The sequence below is a fragment of the Pelobates fuscus genome, chromosome 8 (assembly GCF_036172605.1).
Source record: "Pelobates fuscus isolate aPelFus1 chromosome 8, aPelFus1.pri, whole genome shotgun sequence".
Taxonomy (NCBI): domain Eukaryota; kingdom Metazoa; phylum Chordata; class Amphibia; order Anura; family Pelobatidae; genus Pelobates; species Pelobates fuscus.
This window is the reverse complement of record NC_086324.1, coordinates 36,501,141-36,514,297: the sequence shown is the minus strand read 5'-3', so window position 1 is coordinate 36,514,297 and position 13,157 is coordinate 36,501,141. Positions and strand designations below refer to the sequence as shown.

The 13,157-nt window shown below is 38.2% G+C and overlaps 1 protein-coding gene across 1 annotated transcript in view; it reads right to left on the bottom strand.

Moving 5' to 3' along the window:
• Positions 1 to 13,157, bottom strand: part of LOC134571229 (sodium channel protein type 9 subunit alpha-like) — a 122,188-nt gene that overhangs the window by 25,083 nt on the left and 83,948 nt on the right. Inside the window, 3 exon segments of the mRNA XM_063429400.1 lie at positions 5,024 to 5,161; positions 11,863 to 11,916; positions 12,880 to 13,149. Coding sequence (XP_063285470.1) covers positions 5,024 to 5,161; positions 11,863 to 11,916; positions 12,880 to 13,149 — 462 coding nt within the window.

Genomic DNA, 13,157 nt, shown 5'->3' with positions numbered 1-13,157 from the left:
CACCTGAGACCTCTCCCAAATGAGGAGATGTAGCAATTGGGCACACATTTCTATATTTGGTGGAGTTGTGACCATATTCAATTCTTTTGAAAGACCATACATAAGATACTTCTGAAACTAGTACACTCCCCCCTCCTGTTTAAAACTGAGCATTTTCTGTTGCACTTTTACCCACATGCACTAGGCAAATATAAGATATCTTTTTTGACCACATCTCACAAACACAACACGTAGTACTATACCAGTGCACTGGAAAGAGGGCTTGATCCCCACCATCAGATAGTGGATTTGATGTTTGGATGAGATCAAAGCTATTGAGGAATTGGTGCTGATGGCTTCTGGGAATCATCATAGATATACCTATATGTGGTTGCACACACCTATATGCACATACCTATATGTGGTTGCCTCTTAGCATCAGGCCTTAAAGACATCCTAACTGGCTGGCGCTACAACTATTGTGTCTCCAAAGAGACATTTCACTGATGTTCCCTGTGGTCAATGTCCTGTGCATCCCATACCTGCCCTTTCTCAAGTTCCCTCTCGTAACCCACATACTCTATTTACTCTCTCTCCTTCAACTACCGTACACTTCCATCATCTTCTACTTTATTTACTTAACCCATTTTCAATATTACTCCATCACTGACGGTTACTGCAGTGATCACAGACGGAGATCTTATGATCTCATGGTTCACTAGAACGTCACTATACTGCATTAAAAGTAAATGTTCCATTAAGGTCAGACAGTTTGGTGATTAGCTGTTTGCCCCAATTATTACTGCATAGATAATTTGATATGCACTTATGTTTTATGTATAGATATAATATATCTGTAATAAAAACAAAGCAAAGTATGGTGGTTAGCGCTCCATACAGTAAATAGTTACAACAAATATGTGCACAGTGTTCAAAAAAGTGTAGTAATAGAAGTATATACATACACTTTTAAATAAACTGTATCCAGAGGAATTTCTACAAGACAACAAGCTCACATAGGGCAATATAGTCTGTGACTGAAATATTAGTATAATAGTTGCATCCTATTCAAATGTTCATGAGCCTGTATAGAAAACTAGCTCATTTAAATAGGCATAGGTAGGATGTAAATGTGTAATTCCTCAGCTTCTGTGCTCTCCCCCCAATGGTCATATGGTGAAGAATAATGAGCAGGGATTAGAAATAAATTCTTAACATTTATTCCAAAAATCAATAAAAATTCTTACATAAAAAAAGCACAGCAAACTGCATGCAGGAAATCTTCCTAGATAAAGCACAACGCGTTTCGGCTGGACGCCTTCATCAGGTGCATATTGATAGTGTCCTACTGTCACTACTGTAGGATGCAACTATTATACTAATATTTCAGTCACAGACTATATTGCCCTATGTGAGCTTTTTGTCTTGTAGAAATTCCTCTGGATACCGTTCATTTAAAAGTGTATGTATATACTTCTATTACTACACTTTTTTGAACACTGTGCACATATTTGTTGTCACTATTTACTGTATAGAGCGCTAACAAGCATACTTTGCTTTGTTTTTAGTGTATGTACTATGTGGAATTAAGTGGTTGATTTCACTGTGGTTTTTAGCAGCACTATTTTAACACCACTATAGCGCCAATTTACCACTATTGTTTCCTATATAATTTATCTGTACCTGTGTATATGATTAAGATTCAATAAATGCTGAATTATAAAAAAAAAATGTTCTAGATGCTTTTGATTTTGTCAAACAATAGATATATACTGGTAATTTTTAAGTTGGGCTTAACTGATTATTTAGTTTGACAGCAAATAAACCGTTGTATGTGTTGAACCTAAGTTTAGAATACTATATATATATATATATACTATTATATTATAATTATATTATTATATATTATATATTATATATTATTATATATATATATACTATTTTGGCAGTTACAGAATTTTGTCCTGTTTTGTCTACAAATAGACAGGAATTGCAGATTATCTGGAGATGGTGCAAATTTGGTTGATAGGTTTGGTTTCATTTATTTAACCCCTTAAGGACATGTGTGACGTGTCATGATTCCCTTATATTCCAATAGTTTGGTCCTTAAGGGGTTAAACATACACGAATGTGTCTCACGTTTGCTGAGAGGAGAATAATGACATTTTATGTCCACTCAGAATAATGCAAATTAAACATTGGCAATGAAGATACCACATAAAAATGATTAAAAATATTTGTCACTTATCTTTTTTTTTTAACGATTAGAGAGAAGGAGACAGAGAATATAGGGTGCTGGAGAAAACCAACTGCCCCAGCTCTGAAGTGGTTACAAGGGGTACAGGGGGCTTAACCCCAGAGGCAAGAACAGGATAAATGAGAGAATGGGCAAAATGACCACCACACATAAAGCTATGTGAAGGTGGGAGATTGCTCATTCGATGATCTGTGCCCCTTTGGTAATGGTATTTGTGGGGAAAAAAGGAAAGCGTGACTTTTAAAACAGAAACCTTTTTATGTTTGTTATGGAAGAAGACGTGGGTATTCAACCTTTAATAAGACAACTTATATTCATAATAGTGAGGTATAAAACTGGCTCTATTTATTGCCAGGAGGGTGGAGTTTTCTCGGAGAAAAAACAAAATAATAGTCTTAAAGGAAAAATATTAGTGGGAATGCATCGGCATTCTGAAATGCTCACTAGGGCCAAAATAAACCTACCAGAGATCTGGTCTCAGCCAGTAAGTACTGCCAGAAATCTGGTAGAAAGGCAGGGGGGTATTCAAGATAGAGGTATAAATATAAATATAGAGTAAGCCTAGGTAGTGATGGTACCCCTAAAGGGAGTACAGTAGTTACCAGTGCAGGCTAAGAGGTAGACCTATGCAGAGGGTTAGTATAGGAGAAATGCCAACCTGAGCATAAGAAGGTATGCATGTAAATGTAGCTTATTACCAAAAGGGAAGGCTTCCAAACAATGCCCAATCCGCAGCCTGAAAAGCCCTGCACTTACTAACTGTCTCCCATAGACACAGGGTAAAGAAGTAACACTACCTGCTGCTTCAAGGCAGCCTAAAGGCTATCCCTATCGTTTAACCCCCACACTGCCTAATCAAATCCTCAAAAGAGCATCAAATAGTAAAAGAAAAATATTAGTGGGAATGCATCGGCATTCTGAGGTGCTCACTAGAGCCAACACAGTTGCAAAGTGCTGAGGACCAAAAAACGGGTCACTAAAGAGTATGTTGATTGCAAGTATAGTGTCAGGCTTAGGAACTGAACCTTCCCGAGATCTGGTCTCAGCCAATAAGTACTGCCAGAAATCGGGTAAAAGGGCAGGGGGGTATTCACGATAGAGGTATAAATATAAATGTAAAGTAAGCCTTGGTAGTGATGGTACCCCTAAAGGGAGTACAGTAGTTACCAGTGCAGGCTAAAAGATAGACCTATGCAGAGGGTTAATATAGGAGAGGTGCAAAACTGAGCATAAAGAGGTATGTATATAAATATAGCTTATTGCCAAAAGGGAAAGCCTCCAAACAATGCCCAATCCGCAACCTGCAAAGCCCTGCAAAGAGCTCTTGACAAAGGCGTTGTTACGCCGAAACGCGCGTCGAGCATTTTAGAATGCCGATGCATTCTTTCTAAAATTTATTTTTTTAGGTTTACCTTGTTTTGTTTTTTAGTTTTGGTTGTTCGTTTATTTATTTTCGTTTTGATGCTCGCTTAGGGTTCGTTTGGGCAGTGTGGGGGTTAAACGATAGGGATAGCCTTGAGGCTGCCTCGAAGCAGCAGGTAGTGTACTTTCACCCTGTGTGTATGGGAGACGGTTAGTAAGTGCAGGGCTTTGCAGGTTGCGGATTGGGCATTGTTTGGAGGCTTTCCCTTTTGGCAATAAGCTATATTTATATACATACCTCTTTATGCTCAGTTTTGCACCTCTCCTATATTAACCCTCTGCATAGGTCTATCTTTTAGCCTGCACTTGTAACTACTGTACTCCCTTTAGGGGTACCATCACTACCAAGGCTTACTTTACATTTATATTTATACCTCTATCGTGAATACCCCCCTGCCCTTTTACCCGATTTCTGGCAGTACTTATTGGCTGAGACCAGATCTCGGGAAGGTTCAGTTCCTAAGCCTGACACTATACTTGCAATCAACATACTCTTTAGTGACCCGTTTTTTGGTCCTCAGCACTTTGCAACTGTGTTGGCTCTAGTGAGCACCTCAGAATGCCGATGCATTCCCACTAATATTTTTCTTTTACTATTTGATGCTCTTTTGAGGATTTGATTAGGCAGTGTGGGGGTTAAACGATAGGGATAGCCTTTAGGCTGCCTTGAAGCAGCAGGTAGTGTTACTTCTTTACCCTGTGTCTATGGGAGACAGTTAGTAAGTGCAGGGCTTTTCAGGCTGCGGATTGGGCATTGTTTGGAAGCCTTCCCTTTTGGTAATAAGCTACATTTACATGCATACCTTCTTATGCTCAGGTTGGCACTTCTCCTATACTAACCCTCTGCATAGGTCTACCTCTTAGCCTGCACTGGTAACTACTGTACTCCCTTTAGGGGTACCATCACTACCTAGGCTTACTCTATATTTATATTTATACCTCTATCTTGAATACCCCCCTGCCTTTCTACCAGATTTCTGGCAGTACTTACTGGCTGAGACCAGATCTCTGGTAGGTTTATTTTGGCCCTAGTGAGCATTTCAGAATGCCGATGCATTCCCACTAATATTTTTCCTTTAAGACTATTATTTTGTTTTTTCTCCGAGAAAACTCCACCCTCCTGGCAATAAATAGAGCCAGTTTTATACCTCACTATTATGAATATAAGTTGTCTTATTAAAGGTTGAATACCCACGTCTTCTTCCATAACAAACATAAAAAGGTTTCTGTTTTAAAAGTCACGCTTTCCTTTTTTCCCCACAAATACCATTACCAAAGGGGCACAGATCATCGAATGAGCAATCTCCCACCTTCACATAGCTTTATGTGTGGTGGTCATTTTGCCCATTCTCTCATTTATCCTATCTTTTTTTTTTGTTGGTTGAAGTTATCGATGATGACACCAATGAAGAGGTTTAAAGTGAAGAATGATCCAAATATAACAAAAACGACAAAATATAAATACATATAGATGTTCACTTCATATGAAGGCTGTTCATCTACCTATGTGAAAAGCCACAACAGAATGCATTAATACTTTTTAAATATTGATGATCATTGAGTTAATCGATCTATTTCTAACTAAAATTAACTACAAATTTAGGTATTCAGCTTGTTTAATCTGAACTTATTTAAAGTCCGAGGAAGATGGAAAAAATGCAATGCTGCATTTTGTCAGTAAGCTCAGACATATTGCTCTCATGTCTGCATCTGACTTACAAAAACCATAAGCATTACAACTGGTTGCAGTGGTTATGGTGATAGAAGTGCCCCGGAGCCCCCCTCCCATTGTAAGTAGTGAAACCATTTTAGAATGGGTTGCCCTCTTATCTGGGTTCTTCCTGCCACCACTCAGAGCCCTTACTACAGCCTTCTGTCTCAACTAAGCTTGATGGGCTTAGCTCATTGGCTGAGAATGTTCAGCTAACAGTCTCTGTGAATTAGCTAGCTCTAACTGAATTTCCTAAACAGGAGCTTCCAGCTCTCCTGTAGCTGAAGTGCAGGAGAGTAGCAGTGCCCAGGAAAGGCCAGATAAAGAGTTAAACCATTCTAAAACAGATTCACTGGGGAATGGGGGAGGGCGAGGCACTCCTTGCACCATAACTGTTACAGTATGCTGTAGTGGTTATGGCGTTTGGAGTGTTTTTTAAGCAACTATTTTATAATGAAAAATTGCAAGGCATTACTCGATCGCGCTGTGACAGGATCAAAATTGCACTGCGTGTTTTATACTCTATTTCCCGGTATCCGTCAGAGAGAGGTCTGGTTGGCTCAGGCTATTAAGATTTTCAAGTGAAAGTTCCATACCTTTTAGATAACAAAAGGGGATAACTTTTAGCAAATTTGGTAAAATATGTACAAAACGGGAGAACTATGACTCAAATTTAAATACATTACATATATATTTGCCATACATGTGTAACATTGTAATATGGTATGCATTGTAACACCCTGTGACCCGGGTTCGATTCCCGGACAGTGCACTAACCTATGTATCTGCCTAAATCAAATCCTCATAGACTATAAGTGTGATCTTCTTCTATTCTCTTTCTATAATTGTAAAGCACTGGGGAATACATTGGCGATATATAAATGCTAATAATAATAATAATAATAAAAAAATTTTATTTGAATAAAAATACTTTATAAAGTTGAACATATAATACATTCCATTTATTATGTAAAAGTGCAGTATTTATTTGTTTGAAATGTACAGAATGGGAGATTTATTTGAATGTGACTTACTGCACTAGCATATTAGAGATAGATAAACTGAGATTACTTTGAAAGCAAATATGTGATTGTAACGGATCACCTGGCACCCCGACTGGGTACCTCCGTTGAAGGATGCTCCTAGCGCTTACAGAGGGCTCCAAGCGCTCCGCAGACACCACAACCACCGAAGACCCCACTAACCGCCGCAGATTGGTCAGGGTCTCGCCATCTCCTACCCACCCTGGACCTACGAAAAGGTTCCAGGTTCCAGTGGGTGAACCTCTCCTCCAAGAGAGTGAAGCAGGAACAAGCTCTTAAAAGAGCTTAGTAGTAATTAGCTAAGGGAGTATGCAGAGCATAGCCATCCCTTGTAGTGATATAGCAATTCCCCCAATAAGAGACAGGACTCTAGATTGAGGGTGAAGAAGAACTGTCTGTACTGGCACATACAGCCTCTTTTATTCACATTCTACAAACATAGTACTGCCCACAGGGTTTTGAAGAACAACCAAACACATTACAACACAGCTAACACTCCCATTCATTACATCGGAAATCCTCCCCTCTGCCTGAAAATACAGCATTATAAAACATATCACAGGGACCCCAAAACATGCAATAACCCCTTGAAAAATATTAAAAATATATCCTCGGAACCGGGGGATCTGGGTGAACCACATATCCAAAATTCACCCAGATCCATTCAGTAGTTTGGAATATACGGTTTAATGCAGATTTCGCACAACATATCCAGGTTATATTAAAAATAATTACTGTTAAATGTGTCCCCTGTTCTGTAGTTTAAAACTACTGAACAATGTCTTTGTGCACCAAATACCGGCGAGATGGCACCGTGTAGAAAAGTCAAAACAGTGTCTGTGAGTTAAAATGGCCGCCATCCATTGTTCTCACCATGTGCTTCATTCATTGTTCTCACCAGGTGCCTATGATACATGAAATGGTGGCCACCCAGTTACTCCACAGTTTGTCTGGTAGTTTATCCAGCCGAACCAACAGGTGAAACACATGGGGAACAGTGCAACAAATGAAGGGAATCATAAAAAATATGGACAATAGTCATATTTGTGCACAATCTCCAGTTTTGTCACAGGGCACAAATAGTGTTTTCAAATGCCATTTATCCCAGGGCCATAGTCAGAAGGTAGGAGGCGGGCAAGCAGCCCCCTCCAAGAACACGTGGCGAGGTCTGTTCTGCCACAGTGATCTTTTAGATTTATTCTTTAAAGACATATAATACAACTAAGGGCTTGTTTCCAATGTTGAAGTTACTTATTTTTTTGCCGCTACTCATTGCTTGTCGCCACTGTTAGGCAGTAGTGGCTGCTCACCAAACTGTAAAATGTCGCCAGTAGCAACAGGGAGATACCAGCTGCTGCTACTTAAGTCTAACCAATAATTAGAGACCATTGGCTCCCTTTATTCTCTACGAGAACTGCTCCCTGCTATTTAGTGACTGGTTTGCTGCTCTGTCGTTACTGTTTAATGATTGCTGCTAACTCTCAAAACATAACACTAGCCTCTTGCCTCTTAACCCCTTAACGACGAGTGACGGACGAGGTCCGTCACTCAGGGGAATGCGTTAATGACGAGTGACGGACCTCGTCCGTCACCCGTTAAAATTAACCCCAGATCGCCGCAATCGCGGCGATCGTGGGGTTAATGGTGCTCCGGTCTGCCTCTGCATTAGAGGCAGACCGGGAGCACTGGATCGGGCTGCCCCAGTACATGTGCTCGCTCTGACAGCATGTCTGCGCGGGCACATGTGCTCTCTATACTCACCTCCGCCTCCCTGCACTTCCTGGTTCTGTGTGAAGTGCAGGGAGACGGATCTTCAGTGATCCTGCCCCCTGGTGGAAAAAAAATAGTAAAATTAAAATCCCACCCCCCTTTACCCCCCCTTTACCCATTTTAATAAAAAATTAACCCCTTCCCTGCCAATTGATCACTGACTACAGTGATCAATTGGCAGGGATTACATTTTACTAAGATCTGAGGGTTAATTCTTTTTTTTTTTTAACCCTCAGGGGTTCAATTTATTTTATTAATTAATTTAAATATTTTAAAATTATAAATTTAGCTAGCTGGGGAGGGTGGAAGTTAGTGGAGAATTGGGGGATTTATTATTACGCTAACTAGGGGTTAACGTTAAAAAAAGTGTAAAAATAAGCTTTAAAAAGTTAAAAAATTAAGTTAAAAAAAAGTTTTAATAACATTTAAGTAAAAAATTAAAAAAAATAAACCCTTTACCCAGTCCAAATAAAAATTAACCCCTTCCCTGCCAGTCGATCACTGCCTACAGTGATCAAAATACAGATCACAGTATTATACTGTTCTAATTTTTTTTTTTTTAACCCCTGACGATTAACTTTTATTTATTTTTTACCCCTCAGGGGTTAAATTTATTTAATTAACTAATTTAAATATTGTATAATTAAATATTTTGCTAGCTCGGGTGGGTGGGAGTTATGGGAAAATGGGAAATTTACTGTTAGTGCTGCTTACTGCTAGTTAGGGGTTAACGTAAAAAAAAAAACTTAGAAAAATGTTAAATCTGTAAAAAAAAGTTTTACGAAAGTTTAGGAAACTTTCAAAAAATGAATAATCAAAACAAAAGTTTAAAAAATAGTTTTAAAAAGTAAAAAAAGTTTTAAAAAGTAAAAAAATACATTTAATAACGCTCATTACCACTACACCTGGTACAAGCTAGCGGAAAAATGATCCCACGCTAAGGTTCAAAATATGCCTTTTGAAATACCCTCGGATGTCTTCTTTAAGAAATGGTATGGCTTTATGGGGTATTTGGATTATATAGCCTGGTAAAATACTCTAAAATGGGACATGGGCACAGCGTAAAAATTCAAAATTTGAAAAAAAATGGAATGGCTGTGTCCCAAATGTGCCCCTCCGATGTCCACATATACCTGGCAAAGGTACATACGGGGGTATTTTTGTACGCAGCAGACACAGCTGAGCAAAATATGAAGTATTATACAGTGGTAGTACACATATGGTTTGCAAAATATACTGTGCAAACTCACTTTGTGTGTCAAAAAGGCAGAAAAAAACGCTTATAACCACTACACCTGGTACACGCTAGCGGAAAAATGATCCCACGCTAAGGTTCAAAATATGCCTTTTGAAATACCCTGGGGTGTCTCCTTTAAGAAATGGTAGGCCTTTGTGGGGTAGTTTGAATTTAAAACCTGCAAAGATGCTTGGAAATTGCACATAGGCCCGGCGTCAAAATTCAAAGTTCGGTCAAAACTGATATGGCTTGGTCTCCTATATGGCACTGTAGCTTCACAAAATAGTGCCATAGACATACAATGGGGGTGTCCTTTTACTCAGAAGACTTAGCTGAGCATAATTTGGGGGGTTTGAACTTAGTGGCACACATGAAATATACAAAATGCCCAGCAAAAATGCAATCCGTATGTAAAAAATGCACAAAATTATTTTTTACCACATACTTTGGCATGTAATGGTAAAAAAATGGGGGCATGTTAAGGCACAATATGCACCTTATGAGATACCCTGGAGTGTCTTCTTTTACAAATGGTAGGCCTTTGTGGGGTGTTTTTGAACAGTCAAACTGTTATAATACCCCAAATGGAAGCATAGGCTCATTAAATCCGTCTCTCAAAATTCTACTGTGAATACTGAAAAGGACAGGTCTCCTGTATGGCACTGTAGCTTCACGAAATAGTGCCATAGACATACAATGGGGGTGTCCTTTTACTCAGAAGACTTAGCTGAGCATAATTTGGGGGGTTTGAACTTAGTGGCACACATGAAATATACAAAATGCCCAGCAAAAATGCAATCCGTATGTAAAATATGCACAAAATTATTTTTTACCACATATTTTGGCATGTAATGGTAAAAAAATGGGGGCATGTTAAGACACAATATGCACCTTATGAGATACCCTGGAGTGTCTACTTTTACAAATGGTAGGCCTTTGTGGGGGTTTTTTGAACAGTCAAACTACTATAATACCCCAAATGGAAGCATAGGCTCATTAAATCCGTCTCTCAAAATTCTACTGTGAATACTGAAAAGGACAGGTCTCCTATATGGCACTGTAGCTTCACGAAATAGTGCCAAAGACATACAATGGGGGTACCGTTGTACTCAGCAGAAGTAACTGAACACATAATAAAACTTTGTACAGGAATAGCACACACCAACTTTACAAAATACACATGAGAAGTTCTTTGTTATAAGTTTGTGTGCGAAAACCCCCAAAAAACACAATTTTACTCCAATATTTAGCAGAGGTTGGCGGTAAAATGGCTACGTAGAAAGTGTCAAAACAACCTTAGGTAAATAGCCTGTGGTGTCTACTTTATATAAATATATACTTTTGTGTGGCAATTTTGTTTTCTTTTATGGCTATTAGGCTTTCAAGACAAACATACCAAATTCTAAAATCGCTCCACATAAAAAGTTTATTTTACTCCTTGTGCTTTGTGACCTGTAACTACCAAAAAAAACTTAAAATCCCAGACACATTATATATTCTGTAATTCAGAACAACTAAATGAATTTATTTTTAATTACTTTCCTTAACCTGCACTAATTATGTACACATTATTATTGCAAAAACTGTAAAAAAAAAACACACAAAAATTCATTTTTTTGCATATTTCTGTATTTTTTTTATAATAAATAAGCATTTATATATATATGTGTTACATCAAATTAAAGCCCTTTCTGTCCTTTAAAAAACGGTATATAATATGTGTCGGTGCAATAAATTAGTAAAATGCAAATTGCAGTTGAACGCAAATAGCAAAAAATGCAAAAAATGCCGTTGTCATTAAGTGAAAGACAAGCTTCTGAAGCTCTGTCCTTAAGGGGTTAACAACAGCTAAATCCCTATACATCCTGTAGGAAAAATACATGTTAGCTATATGACATTATACTGACACCCTAAAGCACACGTCAAATCATATTAGACCCTATGAGAAAGAAAGAATAGCTATAATAAAACATAAAGCTATTCATTGTATAAGTGAGGCACACATGTAATGTAAATGAATAATTCATCTCCAAAGCTATATACAGTAGATATGTATCTAGCGTAACACAAAATCAGATACATTGCATATATTGTCCCTATCTCCTGCTAAGGCCAATCACAAGGCACAAACGCTAAAAGTCAACCTTTTTGACCGTCAAGTTGTAGTGCTATGATAATTTACACACCATGTAGTTCTGTAATTTACCAGTGAGTGGCTAATTTGTGATTTCTCAGTATCTTTGCATGCAGACATTATTGGCGGTCAGCTGACAAACAAAGCAACAAGGCTGTAAACTAGTTGGTAATTAGTAACCACTAACTACCGGCTGTTGTTAACGATGACAACTTATGGCAGCTATTTAGTGCCAATGTTGGGAAAAAAAAGCCCTAAGTTTGTAAACATTATTTATTTAACATGTACATATATGTAATAGATACTAACTTTATTTGAGTCTACAGCTGCGTACATAATAGGCATCCATCCTTTGAATGTGGCCTTTTGGAGAAGAGAAAGAGATTAGATTTTGTTTGATGTATATTTTCCCCACACAATATACTTTTTCCTTTAAATAAGGCTTACTGAATTACCCTGGAGGAAATCTACTAAAGCTCGAAAACTGTAAAACTATAACCAAATTTAAATAAAAAATACTTTTTTGCTGTTTGCCAACAACAAGGCAAATGCACATTCAAAGGTTAGTCCCAAATACACACTGAAAGGTTGGGAATGTCAGAATTCTACGCAAAGTAAAAATATGGACTTTTAGAACCACCAAACTACATCTAAATTGATCTAAATTGTCATTTAGAGAAGCACTGCAAGCACCATACACACTATAGAGGTTGTGGTACCAGGGGTGCCCTGGCAACACCCTATTTCAAGTAGTCGAACAGTTTAATAATGGTTTGACTTCTTACCTGTGGTCTATCGGGCTCCACTCCATGCCTCCAATCATCCTTCAAGAGAACTAGCTTCAGTAAACGCTTCTGAGCTATGCCCTGCAGTGCAAGACCAACTCTTTGGCTGAGAGTGTCATATACCACCATGATTTACACCTACCTAATATATCTATTGTATCAATTCTTAAATGAAAAACTGTGTAGGTACACTGTTTGGCTCACTTCTGTGTCCCTGGACCACAATCGGTGCACAACATACGGTTGTTTTGTCTTTATTTCATGTGCTAGCTCTGCATCCTGTTTTTAAGTTGCATGAAATCACACATTTGTTCTAATCTTATATTCTTTATGTATTCCATTTTGAGATTTTTCTCTTCACATGTGAGATGTGGGTCCACTAAACCCTGTGCCGGAAAACATGCAATCATTTGCACAGTTTCAGGTAGGAAGTGATCATTTGAAAATTAGTCATTTATTTTGAGCAAGAAATCATGAGACAATACATTTAAATACATTTACAACACATGGGTGAAGATATATGACTGGTTTAAGATCTTACCACTTGAAGCAATGCAAGGTACCCAGTTGCAACATTATCAAAATTGACTTTGACATTCTTCTACCGATAGCCTTCGGATGAGTTGCACTCACTTTTGTTTTTTACTACACTAAGAGGCAGGATATCACCAGTTGTGGAATTAACACAATGATAGAATTTTCCAGCAAGCAGGTTTACTCCCATTATGCTGAAAATTAGCCAGAATATTAGGCAAACGAGCAGCACATTCATGATAGATGGAATTGCTCCAATTAAGGCATTCACAACCACCTAAATGT